The sequence below is a fragment of the Channa argus genome, chromosome 17 (assembly GCF_033026475.1).
Source record: "Channa argus isolate prfri chromosome 17, Channa argus male v1.0, whole genome shotgun sequence".
NCBI classification, from domain to species: domain Eukaryota; kingdom Metazoa; phylum Chordata; class Actinopteri; order Anabantiformes; family Channidae; genus Channa; species Channa argus.
This window is the reverse complement of record NC_090213.1, coordinates 12,736,189-12,763,395: the sequence shown is the minus strand read 5'-3', so window position 1 is coordinate 12,763,395 and position 27,207 is coordinate 12,736,189. Positions and strand designations below refer to the sequence as shown.

The following is a 27,207-nucleotide window of genomic DNA, read 5'->3' as shown; positions in this document are numbered from 1 at the left end:
TGTCATATCTAAGCATTATATGCTGTGCATTTTTATACACTTTGATTCAAGACAGATGAGTAGAGATAGAAGACCAATAATAGAAGTGAAAACTACTTCTGCTCAGCTAAATTGTATGACAGGTATATGTAAAGTGAGTAAATTTGTGTGTTATATTTGACAATTTGACTTTTGCACAACCTCTTTTCTCTGCGTAATGTTTTTATTGATTCCTTTATTTCCTCTATCTCCTACACAAACTTACACTCACTCTCACTTGTAATTTAAAACTACATTAAAATCACATTATCCTTTTTATCCTTGCTTCTCTTACCTGACGTTACTTCACCTAACCCCCCTTGTTTGCCTCCATCTGTTCGTCCTCCAGGCTACAGCCCTGCCTGGGAGGTGTGCAGTCTGCTCGGTCAGTTTGAAGCCTATGGAGACTTGGAGGCCCGGCAGGAGCTTTTGGCCTTCTCCCTAACCCACTGTCCACCTGACAATATCCATGGCCTCTTGGCTGCTTCCAGTGACCTGCAAACTCAGGTTAGTGTTCACTGAACTGAAGGGTTTGACCAATATGCATTACTGACTGATAATTCATTTTCTATGTAATATTATATTTATGCATTCTTTTCAGTTGTTTCATGATTTTGCTCATGTTATGTTGCTTTAGCTACTTGAATGAATCGACAGATACAATCCAGGAATTGCTGTTTTATTATAACTGTTGATCAGTATGTTTGAAGGATTATTAGATGGGTGAAGTATATAATCCTCTGACACAGACAACACTGAAAAATGATCATGGCTGCATTTTAACCGAAAACAGTCCAAAGTAATCCACTGTCTTTAAAATGTTTTTTTGCCAGACCCACATTCTAAAGTGCAATTATAAATGATATCAATTTTTTTACACTTTATTTTTGACCAACAAAAAGTATATAGTTCAATCTGCCTGAGAAGGTACTGTAACATCTCTGTTTGTTAAACTTGTTGGACCCATAAACATATGAGCCATAGGTTGTGGAGTAAATTCCCACTTCTGGGTTGTACTCCATTAGACTAAAAGGTACATTTTTAGACTCTTCATGCAGTTCTCTACTTAACTCTTGCGGTCTACAACATTTTCTTTCTTTACAAATGAAGAGTGTGCCGGTACAAAATCGACTTTAAAAGAATATTGAATTTCTTTGCCTCACATTTATTGCACCATGTTGTAGCTACTGTACCTTAAAATTCTTCCAGTCTCATCTTGTTTTCCTTCTTCCTCTTTCTTTCTCTCCTGGAGGTGTTGTACCGGGCAGTTAACTATCAAATGGAGCCTGTTATTTCGCAGACTGGACATGAGACAGAGGAGACAGACTCAAGAAAGGTTTGTGTGTGTTACACGTTTGTAACTAAATCTGTATGTTCTCTCTTTATGAGCTGAGCTGTCTGTTCTACCATTCCTATGTGGGTGTCCCTCTGGCCTTTTGTTGAGTTTGTGTGTTTTGCTGTTGGTCCACATTTGATGAGGTTACACATCAGTGTTGCATAGCCCCCTTGGTTTATTTATGTCTCCCATTCTCCTTCCTTTCAGCGCTGCTAGCTTTATTATGCCTTGAGTGGCTGTTAATGTTTCATGACTTGCATTGCATCCCTTTGGTGTGTGGATGGGTGTTCATCTGAAGCTGTCTTTTGTCATTTTGTTGTTATACGGATGTCCCTACTCTTCATCTATGTACTGTAAATGTCCTGTACTGTAGGTGCGTTTTTGTGTGTACAGTTTAGATACTGTTTCTCCTACTGTTAATCTCCTGCCAAATAAAAAATTAATGAAAGGCACTAAATGACTTGGCCCCAACCCATTGGCCCTCTGAATGTAGTTTTAAAATCGGTTTCAGTTGTGCAGAAATGGGTCACATGCTTTCAATAATACTCCAACAATACAATTCACAGCACAATGTAGCATTAATTGGTTGAAATTTGTTCATTTTCAAGTTGAAGAAAACTTTATAAATAGGAAAGATTATTGGATGGAGAAATTTTTTTGCAGCCACAGTGAAGTGGAAATGTAACGGAGCCAAAGTAGTTGTTTTCCAGTTTTTAGTCTTTGTGCTAAGCTAACTGGCTTCTGGCTGTTGCCTTATGTTTGTCCATCAAACATCAAGTTGCCTGGTTCAAAGATTGAGTCACCAAATAAAATAATGAATTGAGTTGTTTTATCATGGTCCCTATAAATTAGTGTCATAACAGACATGGTTTCTGCAATAGAAGCACATCAGTTTGGAACAAACCTTTGCGTTTGAACAATGAGGTTGTCATAGTTTCTTTTTGTTTGTCTCTCTTATCACCACTGTCATCTGCTGGGTTCCAGACCCGTGCTCCCACTATTGTCTCCGCAGTGGGGTCAGCGGGGGACCTGCTGCACAGGACTACGGCTAAAACCATGGAAGTACTGACCACTACAGGGCTGAACACCAAGGCTGTACTGACAGCAGTCAGTGATCACCGCTGGTGGAAAGAATCGCTAAACTATCTCCGGCCGCGACATGTAAGAACACTTGGACTGTTTTGTTGCTGATGATGGTTTTTGATATCAGTAGCAGTATAATATCTAGTATAATATCAAGTTTTTATTTACCTGTGGGTTTAAATGTGTTCTTTTGACGTGTGATTATGAATGCATAATCATTAGAGAGCTGCGAAAGGCATGATCAAACAGCCAACAACAAAAGAACATTAGCTCCTGGGCTGCACACTGGTTGTGTCTGAATGACACAGTTGCATATCTGGATGTTCTCTCATATATCACACACTCTTGTTCAGAGAATTCACCAAAAAAACAACCAATCAAGAGCTCATCTCTTGCATAATTAATTGCCGTCTGTTGAATATTTCAAAATCTGGTGCTTGCCGGTGGCTGGGCTGGCACGGTGGTCACCAGGGCAGAGATTGATGGTGTCTCCAGTCAGAGCAATGATCAGTGGGTAAGAGGCTCACGGTCCCAAGTTTCTTAAAAAAAAGAGGATGTGAGCTTTGGGACAAAGAGAGATGACAGGGCTGTGGGCATGTTGTGAAAGTTTAATGATGTTTTGATGGCTCCTCAGGGTCACGGCGTGGGAGCCAGTAGCCAGAATGGGGCGTGTGAGAACTCCAACCTGGAGCGTCAAGGCTGTAACCCCTTTTATCAGGAACTTATTGATGATCCCTATGTAGACCCGGTAAGTGGCTTAAGACCAATGTGACTCGTGGCTCAATTTTATTTATTTTATTATCACATCATCTTCTTAAACTGCTGCGAAAATGCCCAAAAAGTTCACCATTTAAGGCTTCGCATTTATTTTTCCTCCTATGACTTCCTTCAAAAAAAAAATGACAGCATAAATATAGGCTAATTATAATGCCCATAGCGTATTAACAGTACTTTACACGAAGAGAGATTAAAACTTCAGAGACCATTTTTATGTGTTTAATGATTTGAAACACTAACAGTACTGTATGCAATAGGTGGAGTGGAGACTATGGAGATGGAAAAAAACAAAAGTAAGAAGAGAAGAAGTTTGACCTTTATGCCTAGAAAATGGTTGCCCTGGGCTATAGCAGGGCTTTTTACTCAGAGACACAAATCATGTGGATAGCTAAAAGAGTGGACGCGAGGGGAAACAGAAGGCCGATACATCTCCTCTCATGACATTTTAATAGTCCTCTCCAAATCCCTTCCTCCACTCCATCTCCAGCGTTCATTCATCTTCCATCATCCATCTACCAATAATGGCTCCTCACATCCATCTGTCTATGAGCTGGTTGATCAATGGGATGTTTTTTTTTACCTGAACAGTTTCAATGAAGGAAGTTGGGAGGGAGGAGAGGCTGATTGAGAGAGAAAGAAAGACAAATGCAACAGGACGGAAAGATGGATAGAACAAGAGTAGTAGATGGGAAGAGAGACGGTAATCATTCCGCATTGAAAGCGATGGCTTTGAGGCCAGATAGAGCACAAACTTTACTGTTGACCTCTCAGGCACTTGAGAGATTACAGTACTTGACGTACAAGAATCCTGTCTATGAATTATCAATGAACTGCTTTTGAAAAGCTTTATTTTTCTCTGAAGTTCATTTGTTTACTCCCGCTTTCATCTGACTGACTCCCCAGGAATTAACATGCTCACTCACGTTAATCATGTCACCCTGTGTCGTTTTCTGCTCTGCTCTCACCACTCTGCAGGATTTCTTCAGTCTGTGTATTATGTATGTCTTTATCATTTTTTCTTCTCTGTTTGGTCTTGTAGAGTCAAGATGTGTATACATCCTACAAAGCCGTGCCTCAGGAAAACTTTGCAGAGGTTTTGCTGAGGACTGGCAAACTAGCTGAGGTCAAAACCGAAGGAAAAACCTTGTTTCCCGCTACAGAGGGTAAGCATGAAGGGGGAAAAACAAGACCTACATACACGATACACAGTTACACTCGCCTATTTCTTGACATAGGAGAAATGCAGATGCCTATATAATTAGCCAAATTTGAAAGCATCCATTATTGTGGGCAGACTAAACTTGATTTTAACCCCAAACTGGTTGCACCTGATCAGTTTTAGAACTGGGCTGAATTACTGTCGGATGATTTAATGTTCAAATTGGGTTGGCTGTCTAGCAGTTTGAGTAGTCCCACAGTCCAACAGTTCCCAAGTGGCTGCTGTCATAAAATCTGTTACAAACTGTAGTAAGCTTGTTTTCAAAACTATTGGAGTAGTAATTGTGTTGTTCCTGAAGCCGTCTTGACTGCGACTGTGGTGTGAAATGAAACTGAACTTTCACTGCAGAACAGACAGACCATATTGTCTGCCATCTGCGCCTCCATATTTTAATTTCTTTGTGCTTTCCATTCAGAGTAGAATTACAAAAATTAACACTGCTTCTCTTATTACTGGGAACATTTTTTTCAGTATGTGATTATCTTGTTGAATTAATTAACTCATTGGAATTGTCATTCAGCAAGATGAGCTTCTGTGTTTACATCCAGTGTGAACATCCGTGGTGTCCTGTGGAAGGAAGCTCCTAAATATTGATCTTAGTTTTTTACACTTTTGTAATAAACTGTAGTTAGAATGTTTTCAACTCATCAGAACCTCTACATTGATTTCCAAAACCCACACATCTGCTTGATTTTAGAAATAATTTTACATTTGCAAATGCACCTTTTAAATTTTTTTTTTTGTGAATGTGTTTTCAGAATGTGTTGAAGTGAAGTGCAGGTATGGCACAGTGGCTTCACAGAATATGATAAACTTCACAAAAAATGGATAAAATTGACATTTTGGCCCATACATCTTCACACAAAAACCCACAATGACTCCAAATGATTTGCAATAAAATTTGCAAGTCAAGCATTCAGACCCTTGAATCCGTACTGTACAAGCACTTTTAGCGAGTCCTTTTGGGAGTGTTTTTACAAACATTGCACACCTTGATTTGGGCATCTAGCCACTCCACCAAAAAGGCCTGATTGTTCGAGTGCTGCTGAGATGGTCGTCCTTCTGGCAGGTTCTGAAATCTGTGCAGAGGACTTCTGCAGCATTGTGTGAGTAATGCATGGTCCTTGAACTTTCAAAGCTTTAGAAATTGGTATGTACCCTTGTCCTAATTTATTTTATTTTTTTTTGGTCTTCATTTTTTTGTTAGCCTGGCATGCAGTGTCAATTGTAATATTTCATATGTTATATTATTTTACACAAATGTGTGTCTTTACCTTTGTCATTGTGGATTGTTGAATATAACTTTTTGGGCAAAATGACAGTTTTATCTTTGTTTATTCTGAAATGTAAAATGAGTATAAACTAAAAGCTATGAAAACTTTTTGAAACCACTGCCAAAAGTGCTGTTCCCTCACCTCTCCTCCTCTTCCCTGCCCTCTCCTCCCCTCCCCTCTCCTCATCTGTCTAGCCAGGGAGCCCATATGTGGTGTACTAGGGGCAAACATGGGAAGAATAGCCTCATATTGATTAATTAATGTATCCCCACGCATCCCACAGCAACAGTAAATAATGACATGTCACCGCGGCGATACCAGAGAGCTAGCATCAAGTCAAAACATCAAGGCCATGCTGGGTGATGGATCACAGCTGCTCGTCGTAATCAATGCCCCTACAAAAATAAAGAGCAAATGAATGCGAGTGTGTCTCTGCACGTATGTGTGTTTGCATAGTAATACGTGGGCACTGACCAATACAAGAGACACAGCTAGTGTGTACTAATGCCAGTTTTTTGCCATGTTAAATCTCCTGCAAACAAACATAAACACTTTGACTCCCTGTCCCACTGTCAATCATGAATAACTCTCTTTTTAAAAGTCACCTTCCCTTCGGAGCTGCAGTGGAGTATGACGTTTCGAGAAAGGAAAAAAGCCAGAATGAACTGCAATAAATCTGATAACAACTTTCAATTAATGACTCCTGTACCGGTTGCCACACCAGCTAAAATACAGACTAGGAGATGGTCTGTGTATGCACATACATTTATTGATTTATACCTGCCCCAAGATAAGATGTGAGTAATTAATGATAACACAACTCGAAAGTGATTCAGTGGTATTGAGCTGAAACAGAGACACACAGTTGCTCGCACGACTTCAATATACACACACACACACACACACACACACACACACACACACACACACACACACACACACACACACACACACACACACACACACAAGCCATAGAGCACTGCCATTGGCTGCATGTTCACCAGGCCATAATCAGTTGTTGTTCACACTGCCTGCACAGGTGAAGTAGTAATAATTCACTGTCTCTCCATTCTGCTAACAATGTGCCTGATTTAGCTGACGCAGAAGTAGGAGTGTGTGTGTGCACGCGTGTGTATGTGTGAACTTTGTGTGTGTGGTGTGTGCACAAAAACACACCCATCTTTTGCACCCACTCATCTACGTTGTGTCTCTTTATCACTTTCTGTTTTCCTCCTTCTCTCTCTCCCCTCTATCACATAAACAGAAATACTGCATGCTTTAAAGTCAGGGTTATCTATTCTGTGTGTGCGTGTGTGTGTGTTTACCCCTCTGGTAATTCCTGTCCTGATGGTATCAGTAGCTTTAGAGAGGCGTGTAATCAGCTCATTCTGAGGTGTAGCTCATTGAAACCCGGGGGGTAGGAGAGAAGGCGAGAGAAGAACGACAAATGGAGGAGGGTGGGCACTTTGCTTAAGAGAGCTGTTATGGCGCTTTAAACTAGTGCATCACTCCACCCCTGCTCACACACACACCACACTGAGCCATGTCAGGTATTGGCCTGTGTATGCACATATGCATATTAGTGTGCATTTTGTTTCAGTGTGTCTTTCCCTTCACCCTCATCTCTCTCCCAGTGTCCATGCTCTACTTTTCTCTGTCTGTTCCATTTTGTCTCAGGCTCTTATCACCAACACAGGCTTTTGTTCTCCTTGGGTCTTAGACTACAAAGTGATTCTGTCTGCTTCTGCTTCTCTCTGCTCTCTCCCACTGTGTCCTCACAGTGAGTTAGTGAGTGATTTTCCAAGGTAGTGTGTGTTTACAGTGTTTGGTGTTTACCAAGTAAATGTACACATTTTTATTCTAATGGTAGAATTGGGAATGTGTTTCAGGAGTTGGGATAAATGTCCAGACTGCTGTGCCCCATACTCTTTTTCTGGGATTTAATTGTAGCATTTAGAAGTTGGAGTTTGATTCATGTCCATTCGAGCATATGTTCTATTTTTTTTCTTATAGTACGAAGTGAAAATTACCCTGATTATACTACAAAAATGTTTATTGTGGCAGTAAATGGTTGGACAAAATAATGTCAGCAGATGATTTGGCTTTGGGAGTTTCAACCATATTTCACACAAGCACAGTATTCGGTTTTATCAGCACAGTCTGCTCATTTGTCATGGAAATGGATCTGTTTTAGGCTGTGGTGAACAATTTATTTTATTAGTGGTTAATGTGATTATTTTTCTGATTAACCAGCTAAATATCAGGAATAAGGGACAAATTCTCATGTCATTATGACCTATTTATGTCTTACTCTGTCTGACCCGCATTTCATAAACAAGACAGAAAAACTATGATAAACTGAGATAAAAACAACCAAAAACACATCAGAGGAGCTGAAACCACCAACGATTGCAGATAAATTAACTTGATTTTGAGATTTGATTTGATCATTCAATTTTTACACTAGCTTGAATGATTTCTTCCATACCTCTGAGAAGACAATGTGGTTGTGTTTTTTCTTTTTTTTTTTTTCAAACTGCTCTGTACATTCACAGGCCACTTTATAAGGTACACTTGTGTAATCTAATGCAATACAATACAGCAGCTGTTATAAGTTCTCAGTTTTTAAGTTGAAACTGTCAGAAAGGTGATAATTCTACTCTCTGTTTATTATTTAGTACAAAGTGGTTAGTGGAGTCGTACTGCAGTGCATTGTAAAAATAGGCTGCTATAATGTTTTGGCGACCTCATTTATTTTAATTAGGGGGGCCAAAACATTAGAACTACCTCTTCTTATAATGCATGCAGATTACACAGGTGTACCTAATAAAATGGCCAGTTACTGTAATGGATGGAAGGGAAGCCTTAAGTCAGAAGCAGCTTTTTCCTAGTGGCAGCTCCACCAGATTCCTGGTCCTGATGGAGTCAAACCCAGTTAAACATCCATACTAATAATCAAACCCTTCCGCCTTTACTTTTGTTAGATATGGGAGGGCTAATTTGGCATTCAGAGGGTTAAATTTGGATTGAAGTGCACTTAGATCAAGTTTAGACTCATTTGCAGAGCACTCAGTAGAAGTGGGCATGTGCTTACGCTTTGAATAATGACTCTACTCTGTGCAAGACGACTTACATGTCAACATGTGTGGGCACACATGCCGTTGTACACAAACACATACAGACACACAGTCGATGTACACAATAGCACAGCTAAAAGATGGACAGATTCCCAGAACTCAGGAGGGATTTTTAATGATGCTTCTTGACTTTATCCCCCCTCTTTTCTTTGCTCTCTATTTTTTCCTTCCCTCTCTTTTGTCAGGCCCACAGAGAGGTATATTCTGACAGGCACTGTTGTCTGTATTCAACAAACGTGGATGATACTCATCCAAGAGGGGAGTGTTGATTGTTAATCCTTGGTGCTTTAGTTAAAGTCTTTTCTTCCCCTTCTGTCCCTCTATCTCTCCATTCTGTCCAGTTTTGCTGCAGCTGGCCAATGATGCATTTCCCAGGGACATGATGCTGGCTCTGTCCTACTTACTGGCCCTGCCTCAGGTAGTTGGACTGACTCACTCTCTCTCGCTCACACTCACATACACAAACAAACGTGGTCTTTGAAGCATTATAATTGTGATTGTATTTTATAGGGACTTTTAATCTCCTACCTTTCTAGATAAAGTGTTGTGGTAGCCAGTTTGTGTCATGAGTAGTGCATTCAAAGTCTCACCTAAATGAAATTGTAACTCATACAGTGCACATCAGGTTTAAGTCTCGCTTAGTTTAATAGACATTCACACCTGTGCTGGTTTTTCATTCTTTGTCAGCTGTTAGAAAAAAGGTCTGATAGTCTGGTGAAAAAACAAGACAGAAAGAAACATTCAACACACAGCAGTAGATGGTGTTCAAGCAGATGTAGTGAAATCTGACACAAGTCTTACGATACATGCCTCATCACCACTGAAACACTAAATTGCTAGTGTGAATATTACTTAGATGTTTCTTGGAGAGCTTGTTACTGTAAGTCCAGTCAGATTAAAGTGATGTAATTGACTGAGAGAACTTTGGATTAGTCAAAACACTATATGAATATTTTTTTATTTTTTTTTGTAGCCCTAGCCTTAAACTTATGATTTTCAAATGTTGCTGTGTTTGTTGGATACAAACTGAACATTACTGGATTAAGCTTTGGAATTACGGAGAACAAGACCATTCAAAACATCAACACAAGTGTGATTCTGTGTTTGTTCTCCACTGTCATGCCCAACACAGCCATCATTTTCTTTTAAGTGCATTTTCACTTGTTTGTCTCTCTTACAGCCATCATAAAATTAATATTTAAAAATGCCATTACAACAACCTGTCTTGTACTTCTTTCTTATATTTGTCCATTCATATATGCAGGTATTGGACGCCAACAGGTGTTTTGAGAAACAGTGTCACTCTGCCTTGTCGCTCCAGCTGGCTGCTTACTACTACTCTCTACAGATCTACTCCCGCCTCATACCCTGCTTTAAGGACAAGAACCACACCCTCTACCAGGTTAGCATAGATTACTGATGATGTCTGCAAGGGAATTTGTGTCGGACAGTGAATGAAGCTATAGATGATATTCTGAGGTGGATGTGGTCTCCACATTCCTCCATTATTCTTGTAGCTAGTATTTTAAATCTACTAAATAACTACATGCATTTCTTTTTGTACACTGCAATGCTAAAAAATTTAAATGCAAATATACACAGAAATAAACTACCAAAGCAACAAAATGTGAGACTTAAAAAACATAGAAAGCATCTACATTTGTCACAAATAAAATATGCTCTGGCTTTAACAAAGGCCAGAGCCCAAAATATTGAGCTGTTTAGAGCAGGGGGGGGTTTTTTCAGCTCATGCATTTTTTATGTCAGTTATTCACTAATGTAAAGCATGTGAGTCATGAGAGTACCATGTGTTTTTATTAGGGGTTATTAAAATGTATGCACTATTATGTACTTTCATATATATAGTTTAGAATGAAAAGACCAGTTACAGGCAAAGTGAAGAAAAGAGCAGCATCAAAAATCTTACATTTTTAAAAGCTTTAACTGCTCAATCAGGTATTATGTAATAGCAGAAGAGGTAAAATAAGTAATAGTTCTAATGTGAGTTTTAAATAAGAGCTGTCACACAAAGATGGCTAAAACACTTAGAGGAGGGCAGCACTGTGGCATTATCAGTGAGGAGGGTATTTGGCTAATGGATGATTTAGTTCCCGTTAGGAAAACTTGAAAGTAATTATGCTGCATAAAAAAATAATGTTGTTCAAACCAGGTAAAAGGAGGGCTGAAAAGCAGTCACGTCTGAATTTGTTGAAGTGTAAATGAGCATGTCATCTGCATAGTGCTGAAAGCCAGTCCATAGTAAAACTCAACTCAATGGCCTTTATTTAGCAGATAAAGCAGCAATTTGCAGTGCCACCAATCTCTTCCTACCTCTTTATGTCTTCATCTGTCCTGACGTGTTGTCTACTTACTCGGTAGCAAATTTTAACTAAGCTAACATGTTTGTTAAACTGTTCTCAATTAACATCTGTTAGTATTGCTGACAGTATCGCATAATTACATAAATCCATGTTTATTGTTTTGTTTCAGCTTTTCATTTAAAACTACAGTATATAATGTTTATACCGAGTGGAAACCCAAATCCAAGACTTATTTTTTATGATTGATATTTTTATTTGATGATATGGTACAATCATCATTTTCACATCATCAAACACAAGCCTAGTGGCTCAGTGGTAAAGCATTTGGTTGGGATGCAGAAGGCCACAGGTTTGAATCCCAGCCACTGACAACCTTGGTGCCGGCCCCGAGCCCAGATAAAAAGCTGAGCGTTGCCGCAGGGAGGGTGTCCGGCGTTAAAAACAAATGCCAAATCAATGTGGGGAACACGTTCCGCTGTGGCGACCCCTGAAGGGACAAGCTGAAAGCCGGGGTCTATTTTAAACAGTTTTAGTGAAAAGGGAGGCAAAAAATGAACACAATCAGTCATAATGGAACAAACTGGGAAAACATTGCCCAGGTTGAAAATAACTGTAATTATCCTTTTACACATCATAGTCATCTACCTCCTCCTGCTTTAATCCAAAAGCAACAGTGGAATGTGTGTCTGCTCCTATTTGTGGATGGGTTTACACTTTGATATTTTCCCCTGACATTTTAATTATAGTAGTCAGACATTTTGCATAATTTAATGGCTTTTAGAGTTTTTGGATTATATGAAATTTGATTATGTTGAAATTGTAATTAAATGTTTGTTAAAAAATTATGACACAGACTATCATTTATGTAATTTGACGGCAGCGTTTAGGTTGTGTATGTTACATTATTTTTGTTTTTTTTTTGTAAGAAAAGCGCAAACATGACAAGACCAAGAGATCAAAATGTATGAGTGAGAACAACAAAAAGAGGGAAGGGGGAGTGTGTGTGTGTGTGTGTGTGTGTGGGTGGGGGTGGGGGGGGGTGATTGGCGGAAGATAAAAGAAGAAATTGCTCTGACCTTTTCCTTGAGTGGACTGTGGCACTCATGGGTTTTAGTCCAGGTGGAATGAAGGGAGGTAAAATGTTGAAATAAAAGAAGAGAAGAGAGAAAGAGGCCAGCAGAAGAAGTGGATAAGTGTGTCCCAGATGCCAGTCAAGGTCACGACTGTGCACAAAAACACACTCTTGCACATTCCCAGTCACACAAGTACACTAACAAGTTATATTCAATACTACACACACACAAATGCTCATTCCCACACATTGCCGCACACATTGCTCCTCCATCTTAATGGCAGTAATCACTCCTCAACCTCTTGCCTCAAGTGAAGTTCAAGTCCATTAACTTAAAATATATACAGCTCCTCTTCCTCTTCTCTACACTTTAGCAGTTGTACCTTCATTTTTAGCTCATTTTGTCTTTTTTATCTGTCATTTCCTTTGATTTTCTTTTTTTTTCTTTTTCGTGTGTTCTACTAGCAAGTGCTTGTTATCGTTGTCTTCCAGGTCTTGCCTTCACTCAGCTCTTATTGATGAGGTAGTAGCAACTTTTACTCTAACACTGATAGAAGCAATAGGGAAGAAAAGCTTTCAACCCTTCTTTTTTTGTGTTTTTTTTTCCTCTTGGATATTTTTTCCTTTTCCTCCACTACATGCTCTCTCTGTGTCCACCTCCTTTTTTTTTTTTCTTTTAGTTAAGTTTAATGAATGGCTTTGTTGGCATGACAGTTCTGTTTTTATGTGTCTCTCTGCTGCTTCTTTCTGTCCACATTATGTTGCTCATTCTGCTATCGTTCCTCCCTCCTTCTACACTCTGTTTAGAGTCTTTCTTCCCCTGTAGCCCTGTCTCACTGTTGTCGAATCTCTTCGTCCACAATACTATCTTGTCTGTGCATGCTTTATACATTTCTCTAGTGCTTTCTTTAGCACTCACACATTCTCTTATCTTTTAAGGGCACACATTGTGCAGCTTGTGATATTTAATTTCAGATATGTCTGACAGGGTGTCTCTCACATATGCTTGCTTTGCATTGCAAATAAGGGTTGACAAGAAAGTAGCATTACTTGCCCAAGCATGTGTTTTCATAGTTTATATCCACATAAATATTTATATGTATGTGTGCGAATCATTGCTTGTGTTTGTGTACTATAGGCTAACATGTTTGTCTGTGTCAGTGTTAGATCTCTTTTCACCTGACAGCGGGGTGTGGATTTGTGTGTTTTTGTAGTTGGGTGTCAAGCTGTCTCCAAGTGTTCCCACTCTCCACTTGAAGAGCAGTAACACTGTGTCTCAATAACTCTCACACTCTTTCAATTCTCTTGTCACTATCACATAATTTCATACCCAGGCAATAAGATGGCAAACACTCAAGCCACTGAAGTCATTCAGTTGCAAATAAGAACAGAACTCTCCGAGGGTTTACTCTGAGGTGTCTGATGTGTTTTTAGAGACTCAGTCAAGCAAGTTTCCACATTTTAAATGTACACGGTAGTTTGTGTACCTATTGGAAGGACATTTATACAAAGTTACAGTATGAGTAAGTATATTTTAGTCAGTTCCATTAGTTTATTGCAGTTACACTAAATCATCTAAGTTAAATTTACAGGTGATGTTGATGTCTCAAATGCACCATGTAGCACATTATTTAAATTATACTTTATTGATCACCGAGGGGAAGTTTGCCCACTGTCTGTTACTGTATCTATTCTGCTGCAACTGTGAAGCAGCAGTGGGCAGCCACAGCACAGCCCAGGGACTAATTCATGTTCTGAGGCCAGTAGTTGGGTCATAGGAAGTTGTAGAGAAATGCAGTTTATTTAAAATGCATACATTTAGGCTGTAAGTTAGGCCACACAAGCAGTTGGTTGATCATATAGATTATACACACCCAACTTGGCCAAACGTAGAGAAAATGTAGAAAAACCTGTAGAATAATTGCCAAGACTGCTGATTAAATATGTCATTTACAATTTAAAGACCAAATTCTTTTGTTTTTGTTTGTGCATCAAAATAAAGTATTTGATAATTTGGCTAAACGTTGGCTAAACTTTTAGTTTCAGTATTTGTGTTTCTGGCCTCTGGGGTTTCATTGACAGCCTGTCACTGTGTGCCAGGTACCAGTATTTGATTTGTTGAATACAGTATTATAATAACCAGTAGAAAAGAAGATGACCTAAACCAGTGGTTCTAGAGTCACTCTGATATTTCTCACCTCTCACATTATTACATTGCGTCATTAGTCTGAAGGTCTTGCAGCCACACAGGTTTGCCATAATGGCTTATCTATAAATGCCATTTCTGTTCATATTTAAATTTTCCTTACTTACTACAGAGGCCGACAAAACACACATCTCTGCTTCTTGAAGATTCAGTTGCCCACTATTGACTTTGAGGTCTTTAACTGTTACTTTCCCATCCAATTACACCTCCCCGGCATGATGGTGCACCACCAGCCTCAATGACACGGACGCTGGGTTTCCATTATTCCCCAGGGCATAATGAGCTGATTTCCACTTGCTTGCACTGAAAGTTTTCATTATACAAGCTAAAGTGCTTGTTTGCGAAATAGAGGCACTCTTTGGTGTAACTGTTCTGCTGGTAGTGTTAGTGCACAATAGCCCGTGTTAATGTCTGCTAAGGTCTGTTTACCTTTGCTTGTCAATGTTTTAATGTGTGACCTTTTCCTTGATTGTGTGAGAGTATGTGAGAATGCTTGTGCTTAGTATAATTGTAGCCGTAAATGTGCAGCCACTGTACAGCAATCTGCTGAGCAAAGACATTTTTCATTCAACCATTTACCTCTGATTGCACTTGCCGTTTTCTCAATGAGTATTGATCACTTGTGTTGTGCACACATACAGACATACATTTAATATTTACACAATTGCCGTACAGACACACAGACCATGACATTGTAGTTCATCATGCAGAAAAAATGCTTAGTCCTCTGAACATTTCATTATGCCATTAAGCTTTATAATAATGGTTTACAAATCATTGTTAGATACTTTACTGCATGTTCATGCACTCATTCAATAAACTGGAAAAAACTGAAAAGTTTATTTTTTAGTAAGTATGTTTTTTGATTGTTGCTAAAGGCACTCTTTGGCAGAGTGTCACGTTTTTAAGGCTGAAAAACCCAGCAAACACTTTACCAAAGGACTCAGTGCATAGGAAAAGTATTGGTGGCAAACATGAAAGCATTCTCCTAATAGCATCAAGAATGCTTGATAAAATTACACTTTGCTTACATCTGTTGACATTTTGCATTGACTGTATAGTTGCTGCTGGTTGCGTAGCTGACCTTGGAAGTGCTGGACCAGTGAGCCAGCTCCCTGTTGTGGAATTGACTGGAATAATGAGCTGGACTGAATGACTTCCCCTTCATAGAAAAGCACCACAGACTCAATGACTTCACTTTCCTCTTTGTTTTTCACAAATTGTGCACTTGTACAAATCGTGATTAGCACTCTATATTTCACCCATGGGAACCTAGTAGAGCAGCATAGCTGCATAAAGGGCCTTATTAGACAAATATCTACTCTAAATGCACTGTTGCAGTTCACTGGGAATGTTCAAGATTAGGTAGTCTCTAAACCTTTGATTAGATGCGTTGTATTGTCACTGCTAAGTTACTCCTGCTCCTCTTACTTTTCTTCTTGGCAGCGTTGTATCTTGCTTGTGATCATACCCTTTCTTGGTGTATTGTGACCCACAGTGCAGCCAAGCATATTTGCAGAGTGATTATACCTTTAGAATTGGTGCCCAGTTTCTCTAACCCTTGCATTTTTCTTAATTATGTCCACATACTGTATAAGCCATTTGCTAAAATCAATGCTAATGAGGCCACTGACTGTACAGTTAAGTGTTAGGCATGATATAAATACATCTCATTAAAATCATTACTAGCTTATTCTCTGGAGAGGGAAGACATCACTGTTTCTGTACAGCCTTTATCCTTACAACACAGACAGAAAGGAAAACTTAGATCTGGGTTGAATTTATATGTGGCACTGATCGTCTGTATGAAAATACACGGAATAATGATAACAGTCTTAACATTAAGAATTTATTGCACTCTGTGCCATCCAAATCCTTTTTAGGTGGGTGCTGATATAAATGAAAACAAATCTTTGATAATTACAGCTTGTACAGAAAAAGAATTTAGACTGCAGCTTACTGCATTGTGATTATCCCTGGTCTTGTATTATTTTATAGCTTGCAGGTTAAATGTATCTCCTTTTGAATAAAACATTTATAGCTCCCATACATTGCCATACGGACTAGTACATACATTACAAGGACCTGTAATTTTATTTAACCACCAGCACTGCTGGTTCAGCAGGTTACCTTTTTGGTTCTTATTTAAATGTCTACATAATTATTGGATGGATGCCCTGAAATGTGGACATTAATGGTTCCCACATCATGGATTGCAATAACTGGTTTTTCTCTGACTGTGGCTGGAACCATAAGAATTGAAAGTTTTGGAAGCAAGAGCGTGTGAGGAAGTTCGTCACAAATAGCAGGCATTGATGTAATTACAGACACAGCAAGCAGTTCGCACCACCATCTCAGCCATGTTTACTGTAGAAGGCGTATTTTTTGTAGAAAACTTGTTCTAATGCTATTCCAGCCATATAGATTGTACTTTTTCTCAGCAACGGCACTTATGGTTTAAGAGAAATGTGCAGCAAGTCAAGCACACTTCAAGCACAATTATGATTTTGGCTCTTTGTTGACATTATAGTTTGTATGATAACCAATTTGGTTAACTTAGGTTAATATGAAACTTCAGCAGTCTCATGAAGCCAAAACAAGTCAGCGTCATTTAAAGAAAAACTTACGGACACATTTCTGTTTCTCAGATCCCTTACTGAGCTGTGGTGTATGGAAGATTTAAAGTAGTTGTGTGTAAGGTTTGTTGTTGTTGCTGAAACCAACTTGGATCGAAAATGTGATATCAGACTGTCAAAAAGAGAAATAATTTGTATTGTATGTCAAAGCATACATGCATAGAGGAGATTTATTTTATCCTTATGCTTGTCTTGGGAAATGTTTGCATAAATATTTGTTTTTACAAATCTGAGGCAAAGGTCACTGATGCACTGTAGGGTTTTTTCTTTCTTTTTTAAAGCATAGTTATGTTCTGGGGCTTCAGGGCTGGTGTGGACAGTGGGAGTAATTGCAGTGACAAAGGCCTATTCTCACATGAATATTATTTGTGAGTAGACTATTAAGTGTTACTATAATAATATTTCACATAAATAAATAACTATTTTGGGAAAGAGACAATAGAGTTGTTCATAGATACATAGTTAGGACTGAAATATATACAAACCCGATTCAAAAACTGTTGGCACACTGTACAAATTGTGAATAAAAAAGGAATGCAATGATTTACAAATCTCATAAACTTATATTTTATTCACAATATAATATACATATAAAAATAGAATAAACATATCAAATGTTGAAATTGAGAAATTTTGAAATGCCTTGCCAAATATTGGCTCATTTTGGATTTCATGAGGGCTACACATTCCAAAAAAGTTGGGAAAGGCAGCAATAAGAGGCCGGAAAAGCTAAATGTGCATATAAGGAACAGCTAGAGGGCCAATTTGCACCATGCAGACTGTTATAAAAAGAAGAGGGGATGCGACACAGTGGTAAACATGGCCCAACTTTTTTGAGATGTGTTGATGCCATGAAATTTAAAATAAACTTATTCTTCCCTTAAAATTTCACATTTTCTCAGTTTAAACATTTGATATGTCATCTATGTTGTATTCTGAATAAAATATAAGTTTCTGAGATTTGTAAATTATTGCATTCCTTTTTTATTCACAATTTTTACCGTGGAATTTTTGGAATCGGGTTTGTAGTAATAACATGGGAAATTAAGACTGAAAATGAGAGAGCAAGTGTGGTAAACAGATTTGAGGATTTGAGGAAACAGATTTTATTTTTACATCGATCCCTGTGAAGCAGCATCATAGGATGGAAGACAGCATAGTAAAAAGAGCCAGTGGCAGTGGTGAAATACGTGAGGGTTTTTTGAAGACAGCTGGTTTCCTCCCAGCTATGTAACATCACGTACCTTATGCAATTATGTGTACATGTAAATATCGTTATATATTTTCTCCTTTTGATTAAAGAAATATCTTTGAAATTAAATAAGCATCTAATTGGATAAGATGTGGTGTTTTCTTACTTTGAAGATAAGTTTGACTGCACAGAATGCTTGGTAGAAAGAAAAGGGATTCTAGACATTCCCTAGTAATAAGGGACAAGGCTTGAACAATTTGAGCGCTCTACAAAAAACTAGCATTTGGGGATGTAAGGAAGGATGTAATTCAGATAGCTAAACTGATGAATGACAGAGAGTGAGAATGTAAACAGTATTTCATCATAAAAGCTGTATTTCATTTTTCAATCACTGGCCTGTCCATCACAGTTCCAGCTGACTTTCTTCTCTCTCGCATTTATCCCTTTTGTGTCATCCTCCCTTGTTTGAAAATTGTGTCCAAAATGATGTCTCCATTTGGAAACACCATCGTCTTCTTCTCTTCTTCTTTTTTTTTTAGTCTCTTCTCTATTACTTTCCTACTCTGTTCTCCTGGCCTATTTCCTTCCCCCTCTGATTTCCTTTACTTTAATTACCCCAACCCCCACCCCCACACACTTTCTACCTCTCACTCTCTCTCCTGTCCTGCTTTTGAACTGTTATTCTGCCACCATGACTGCTGCTAAAGCCACATCAAAAGACACACACACACACACACACACACACACACACACACACACACACACACACACACACACACACACACACACACACACACACACACACACAAACTGAGAGCACAAGAGAAAACAGATACACACGTCTGTGTCCACGCTCATATATTTCCAACAGCTATAATTACCTTATGCAAATAAGATCAACAAATAAACGATCTCATCCTGCTGGGCGACAGCATATATGATGCCAAAAACCAAATTCAGGAGTTCATTTAATTAGAATATGGGTGATGAGAGAGATACAATATTCACCTTGCGCTCCCTGTGCATGAAAATCTCAATCACAAATGTGTATGCACTGTCTTATTCGCTATAGGCCCGAATCACTGTAGCAATTATGGTTCCTGGTACATTTACTCATTTTGTCTTGTAGGAAAAAAATGTACATATTAAATTGCCTGATTTAGCTCAGGTGCAACTGTCAGTATTTTCCTGGAAGGAAAATTATAGGACAGCATAGTTGGTCTTTCCCCACCCTTTTCTGATGATTTTTAAAAAGGACAGACATTTTTCAAATTAGCCTTGTTAGTTTGGTATGGCGGGCGGGCGGGGGTGGGGGGTGGGGCTGGTGGTGGCAGTGGCAAAGTTGGTAGAGTGGCCGCCTACCGACCATAGGGCTGGAGGTTCGTGCCCCACTCTTCCCAAGCACATGTCGAAGTGTCCCTGGGCAAGACACTGAACCCCTAACAGCCCATCCCCAGCTGGGCAGTGCTGGTCCCAACCCCAGTAGAAATTGGGGAGGGTTGCGTCAGGAAGAACTGGAAGAACTGTGCCAAATCAACATCAACAGTATTCAGTAAAGACATGAAGACACTGGTATTAATACTACAATAGCACCATAGTACATCTGAACATTTTGGCAAATGCCAAAAATTTTATCTAGTTTAGCTTTCCTTTTTCTTAATTTATTCCATCCACCCATTTATTTATTTTTTTATTTAACTTCAGTATGATATTCAGGTTCAAATGTAAAAGGCTAAAACATGTATATAACGATATGAAAGATGTGACCAAATGTTACACATTACTTGTCGTACCTAAGTGCAGCCATTTGAAAAGGCAATGAGCTTTTTATTCAGAGGAGGGGCCAAAATTATAATTTTCTGAAATACCAAATGTATCTTTTAGCACTACAGCCCCACTATTTATTTTCATCTTTGAGGCAACTAGCATGAAATAACACATTCACCAGCTGGTTGTGTCTAAACCGACCATTTATTCCTATTTCATAGGCTGACCCAAAGGAGCTGATTCGGTTGGTCACGCAGCATGTGTCTGCATATTCAGACTGGCCAGAGGAGCTGCAGAATTTGATCAACCAGTTACATTTGTACAATGAACGCCTGAGAGATTTTACACAAGCCCAGGTGCTGCAGGCTCTGGGCCGTGGTGTAGACGTCCAGCGCTTTAGCTCCGATTCCGACTATAAGAAAGAGACCATCCTTGGTCTCACAGAGTAAGTAAGGAGGGGACTTACTGTCAGTGTTCCTCAATGAAATGATTAACTGACAAACATCTAAGTTTATTTGTTTGCTGGAAATAATTGTAGTTATAAAATATGATGCATCTTCTTTCATTAGTTTTTGTTTTTCTTAGGGTGTTTTTATGTAGTTTGAAAGGGTTTCCAATACTGCACATTCATATAAGTTGAAGTGATAATCCTTTCATTTTTGGTGAAATGTTATTAATATTTCCCTTCCCTTTCCTTGTGTGTTTAGGACACTGGATGATGATGTTTACAGAATCGCTCTGTCTCTGGCTAATCGCTACAGTGTTCCTCTGTGGGAGGTCTACATGACTCACCTTGAGTTCCTCTTTACAGATAGCGGGTACATGCACACACACAAACACACATGTGCACACAATTATTTAACCAGTACTACTTCACACCGTCTTAAAGACACATTGGCAGACTTAAATACACATTTTTTTTTATACAAAAAAAACGTATGGCTCACGACATACTTCAATATCCCATGTGTGTTAAATGTTGTTTGTGCAAATGTCTGTTATGAAAAAAGTGAATTTCAGTAACACTGCCTCAGAATTAAAACAAAATTACAACAAAACTTGCAAACATACAGTAGAGAGCATACCTAAAACACCCCAGAGTAAGTCAGACATCTTGTGAAAGCATGTGTTTATGCATGCGTTTGTGTTTTAGAGGAAGGCAGGATTATAGTTTTAGGGTCTATTTCTGTAATGTATTTGCTCTCTGACTTCATAGTTTGGGAACTTGACTAGCTGTGCACCTTTCCTTATTTAAATAAAATGCCTTTTCAGCAGAGTCAAAGATGGCTGTGTGTGTATGTGTGTGTTTGAGCATGCATGCGTATGAATCTGTCATAAATATCCCCGTCACTTTCTGATTTAAGGAAATTGTTTATGGATCTACTTACAATAAATTACAACCTATAATTTTGTCAACCCCCCTGCAGCTGCTGTGTGTGTGAGAGTTCCTACTAAAATCCTAAGTTTGTAACAAATGCTTGAAGAATATTCATATTACCATCTTGACTCGAGGTACCTGCAATATGTTTATTGATTTTAATAGATGGATGAACACAGGGATGGATATAAATACTGCAGAGAAGACAGGGGACAACTTAAAGGGAAAGACGTAAATGGGACTTAAACTTTTATTGATCCCTGCAGAGAACAGCATTCTTTGCGTTTCAGTTATCCTAACTGTGTAGCAACCAGCAGCAGTGCACTGCCCTGCTATACACCAAAGTCCATTTCTTAAGGTTGTTTCAAAACATGGAATGTAACTTTGCTGTCCTCTGACTTCAGTAAGAATTCAAATGCTGACAGATTAAGAGGGAACGTTTTGTGTTCAAACATTACTCTTTTTAGGAAGACTATTTTATATATTTATTACTTTAGCACAAAGGTACCAATGCTTGCAATAATGAGGTAAATTGCAACTCTCGAAAAATAAGTGCAGGGTAATAATATGGTCAAAGGGTAACAAATGCATAAATGCATTTCGAAGACCCGTAGAAAGACCTGCTGTGAACGTTAACAATATGCAGAGAGAGACAGGTCATTAGGTAGAGAATTGCCCACAATAGAAGTGTGTAGGGATGGATGGGGAGGGAAGGAAGCGCCAGATAAATGAAGAAAGGAGAGATGGATGATAGAGCTGAAGTGTTCCTGGGTCTTATTAACACAGAATAATATGCTTTAGAGCAATCAATACACAGCAAAACACCACCATTATCAGGTGTGTGTGTGTGTAGGTCATTGTAGATTAATCAACTTTTTGTGAACATGAATGTCACTTTTTTGACATTTTAGTGACAACTGTTAAACCGTTTAAATTACTTGTCCAAAGCAAAAAAGAAAAAAAAGTTTTGTCTCCAATGTTCTGCTGGATTTCACTCCCTGCCTGCTGCTGGCAGTTGCTGAACACATTTGCTGCCTTTTTTGCAAATTATTTCTTGCCAAACATGAGAAATAAATAGACATTTCTGGCGCCTTCACTTCTGACTTATTCCCAAGATGTTTTTTGCTTTGAGCCTAATGAGGAATCCTCAGAGACAAAGTGGATGCCTTTGAATTCTGTATTGCCCTTTTTCAGTTGCACATCTGGTGACCTTTTCTGGCAAATTATGTTAAAACTGTTTCAGAAATTGCCAGTGTTATCCAGTATACAGGCCTAAATGTTTGACTCCCAAGATATGACAAAAAAAAGGTTCCCCATAGTTTATCTTTTATTTAATAATATAGTAATCTCAAGGTATATGTTCTGCAATTTAGATTTTTTTTTAACCTAAATATACTGTATAGTTTAACAGGAAGTTACTGAAAGTTGAATTTCCAGTATCAGGTAATTTCTACAAATGAACAGAAGTGGGGACTTGAGTCACATGACTTGGCCTTGTCTGACCCAAATCATGACTTTGGTTTATTTAGAATAATACAAGACTTGCAACTTGGCTTGAACTTTACCACCAGTGACTTGTGACATTATTTGGGCTTTAACTTTGAGATGACCTGCTCTCTTTCCTCTGCCCGAAATTTAAGACCTATAATTGTGCAGCAACTCTGCTAAGACAACGCAGGAATGAATCAGTCAGCAGTGCCGCACAAACCAAACTGAATGTTGCGTCTGTCATTTTCTTAGTGCAGCATAAAGTACACATTGACACACTCTTTAAACCTCACCTCTCCAAAAACCTCAATAGTAAACTAAAAGTCTCATGTTTTGCTTTGACATGACAAAAACTGATGACAAATGCAGTGGCTCTCCAAAACATGATCTGTGTCACCTCCACCAAAAATCAAAAACTCAAAGTTCAGTGTGAGCTCCTTTTTTTTTTTTAGATTTAATAATAGTGGGGAAGAACCCGGTTTTATCATTTTTTGTGATCAATAATTACGCTTCACTGTAACACTGTAGTATTTCTGCTTCTCGCGCAACAAAATACACATAAATATAAATCATTGCATCTTTTAGTTATTTTCTGAAATGTTAGGGTCTGTAGACAAAGTCTGTAAGTAATTCAAAACAAGGTAAAGTTTAGTCACACCTGATAGTTCTCTCATTTATTTTTCCTTCAAATGGACAATACTTACCTGGGACTCTTCTGCTGTATTAGGTAAAGCACCTGCCAAACCATGAGAAACTCAGGATTTAGTGTGTACTGATTTATAAATATTTCTGGATTTCATACTTCACTCAACAGCAGTTTTTTGTAGATCCATGCATTATGACTTGTTTTATGAGTCAAGACTTGACTTGGAAGTTTCTGGTCCTGCTTCAGGGTTGGTTCGTGTTGACTTTGGGACTTGACTTGCTACTCGTAATCAAGAATTGAGAATTACTTGAGACTTATAAAAATAAAAGCGCAAATGTTGGTAGGGGTTAGTGGGACAGTGGGTGATGCTGTTGCCACACAGGTTTTCTACAGTACATTCTGTGTTCACCTGCGTTAGTTTGGCACTTTAGCTTCTGCCCTTGTTCATTGCTGAAGCATGACTACAGTATGACTTGGAACATGTTTCTTGGAGTCACAGGGGAGAAACCACAGAGAGCAGAACATCAACCCACAAATACAGCTGCACAGCCTCCGGTTGAGTAATGATCTCAGTTATACAAAACCTGTTATTTCTGACTGAATTGAAACAGGTGCTATTTTAGACAGGACATGGCATTTATGACACATCAGGTCTGACACTTCAACAAAGCAGTCAGTCCATTTATGTCATAAGCTTCTCATTTACGCTGATGTTTCAAACTGCCATATGACCCTGTTGAATGGCTCTGCTGCTTTTTCTATACCCCCTCAACTTATGCTGGCATGTGTGCAATATTTGTATTTTTTGCCATACGAAAAGTATAAAAACTGACTCCAAATTATCCATCTATCTAGATCAAATTGTCAAATTTAGGGTCAAGCCTATATTATGGGTTATTTAACTGTTGGTATTTGGGTAGCTGCTCATGCTTTATTATGCAAAGCCCAAACAATATTAAGTTGTAAACAAATCTATGCTTGTAATTATGGTCTTGGCTTGCACACCTCCCAGTTTACTGTGTTGCTTTTTCTTGACACTCGATGGTTGGATGTGTGTAAATGTGTGACAGGAAATTGCCTCACAATTAAAAAGCGAATATGCTCCATGTCTCCAACACACTTTATGAAAAATTTCATATGCCACTGTCCTTTACGAAGCACACCAATATATACACACATGTACAATCCCCTGCTGGACAGTAATTTGTAAACAAATTAACAGTAGAAAAAAATACAGCTTGCATAAATTCAAGCAACAATGATGTACTAAATTGTCATCACTGCTCTGCCAAAGCTCCCCTGGAGTTTAATTTTGGCTGTCTGATTACCACATTAATTAAATATGCCTCTGCGTTTAAAAATATTAGGAGCCTAGTTTTGTTTGGACATGGTGGAAAAGACAACAAACAGAAGATGGTAATACGAGAGGGCAGGAACAGCATAGAAAATGAGGAATACTCTAATAGACTAAATCAGTTCCTTGCTCCAGCTTGTGAAGCAAACAAGAAAAGATTGTAATGAGAAGCTTCTGGTATTACAGCCACCTGAACAAAACAGAGATGGAGTGGGAAATTGTGTAGTGTACAGACAGAAATATCACCAAGCGAGCAGATGTTGAAATGCAAGTGTGCAATAGACTAGTGATAAAACTGTCATGGACAGAGATGCTGAACAAAGAAAAGCTGAACGCTGTGGGGAAAGAAGAGAGGAGATGCTCACAACCTGAGCAAAGAGACATGCTAAATACCCTTTGTCAGTGGATACAGAAGAGAGATAGAGACGAGATGACGATACAGCTTTGAAGGTCTACAATGACATTCAATGAAAACAGTGCCTGACATGAACACTGGGCACAGCTGTTTGTGTTCCTGCCTGTGTGCACCTGCCAAGGAAATCTCATAACTACCCTCAGAAGGCACTACCTGTTGCTTCTCTTGCCGGATCAGTCACTTTGGAACCACTGGTTTTAAAAATAAAACATCAAACCTTTGTATCTATGTGTGCACTCAGGAAAAAGACAAGAAGGGAGGAGGAGTTCTGTTGTCTCTAGTCTCATCTGAGCCCCTGTTGTGAGGATGATTAGTATTATTTACATTTTTCAGCTTATTGTCAGTTGCTGTGGTCTCTATTTTGTCATTAGTGAAAGCATCCTGACTCTGATGGAGAGCCCAGAGGAAACATTGTCCTCTTTGAGGTTGTCCCGTACTGACAGATAAACAGACTTGCACTAACACACACCCCCCAAAAAACCTCAGCTTTCATAGAGCCCCTTAGTGATTGCCAGCAACTATCTTTACTTTGCCTTTTCATGCTTTGTATCTTTCCTTGTTTAACTCTGTGGGTCTCTGAGGGGTTTTTTTTCTTTCTTTTCCATTTTTCCTCTCTGGTGTTTTGCTTGTGTTCTTTCCACATATCCTCTCATTCCTCGGACCACCTGCTGCTGTTGACTTTCAGTTCTGTGGCAAAATACATTTTTGAAAAGCAAAGCAATGCACAAGTCGTGTGCAACTTGAACAAATTGCCAAATAGGTTTCCGCACTTTTTTCCCCCCACTCTCTGAACTCAACATTTCTCCTCTCGGATCCTCTACTTCTTCTCTACATTTTCCCTCTGCCTTTTTCCAAGATCTTTTTTATGTCAGAGCTGACAAAGTTCTAAAACATATTCTGAGTAGTAATCTATGAAATCCTCATTTCTCTTCCAGTGGACTGTATCTTTGGTGATAAGGCTGCAGATTGCACTGCTTCTTTTGCACAGCAGTTTTTACAAACTATTTTCCAACCAAATACTCTCCACTGCTGCATTTTGTCATCCTTTGATATTACTGTTGTGGAAGTTTGAGTTTTTGTCAATATTGTTGTTTTGGCTTATTTTTGGTAGCTATTGCTGCTTATGTGACTGAAAAGAATATTACCTTACTTATAGAATATCTATTTACAGTCAGTAATTTTACTTGAGATTTTTTATTTATTATTCTCATTTTTCCCTTCATTTTCTCTTTCCCCTCCAGGCTCTCCACCAAGGACATTGAAGCTCGGAGCGAGTCCCTTGGTCTGTTTAACACTTTAAAGAGTGACCCTCAGGCCTTTTACAGCCACATGACCAAATACGTTCTACCCACTGTGGAGGGAACCGACTTGGCCCGTCTGCTCTACTATTACACATTACTAGATGCTGCAGGCTGTGAGCATTACGTCACCTCCACCATCAAGCCAGACTCCCATGTCAAACTCCTCAAAAAGCTTCGAGCTGTTGCCAGCGGTGAGATGAACACAGTTTTATTCTTATATATTAGTTATTGTAATGCAGAAGGCCCACTTACTGCGTAACATATCTCACACAGCAGACGGTTGTTTAAAGGACAGACAAATTGGGAAATTCCAGTTAGTATGAATATAGTAAAACCAGAACCAAACAAATATCAAATTTAATCAGTGCTGAATGCAGCAGTATTGTAAACATGTTTAATTGCAACCAGTTAATCAGATTAGCATTGGCTTTATTTTGCCTTGCCTTATTCTTAGTTTATGAAAATTTGCAAATCTTTCTGCTGCTAATGCAAGAGGGATGTTTACAATTTTTTTGACTAACTATGTTGTGCTCAGTAGTGATTTATTTTTAAGCAGTGCTGTTTCTGAGAAGTAATTCTAAGCCTTT

The 27,207-nt window shown here is 38.8% G+C and overlaps 1 protein-coding gene across 1 annotated transcript in view; it reads left to right on the top strand.

The window, feature by feature from the left end:
• Nucleotides 1-27,207, top strand: part of nbas (NBAS subunit of NRZ tethering complex) — a 138,808-nt gene that overhangs the window by 58,436 nt on the left and 53,165 nt on the right. Inside the window, exons 35-44 of the mRNA XM_067481454.1 lie at nt 368-525; nt 1,271-1,354; nt 2,339-2,515; nt 3,072-3,185; nt 4,254-4,377; nt 9,186-9,262; nt 10,109-10,246; nt 20,260-20,483; nt 20,746-20,856; nt 26,561-26,811. Of these exons, the coding sequence (XP_067337555.1) occupies nt 368-525; nt 1,271-1,354; nt 2,339-2,515; nt 3,072-3,185; nt 4,254-4,377; nt 9,186-9,262; nt 10,109-10,246; nt 20,260-20,483; nt 20,746-20,856; nt 26,561-26,811 (1,458 nt within the window). The remainder of the gene's footprint in view (nt 1-367; nt 526-1,270; nt 1,355-2,338; nt 2,516-3,071; nt 3,186-4,253; nt 4,378-9,185; nt 9,263-10,108; nt 10,247-20,259; nt 20,484-20,745; nt 20,857-26,560; nt 26,812-27,207) is intronic.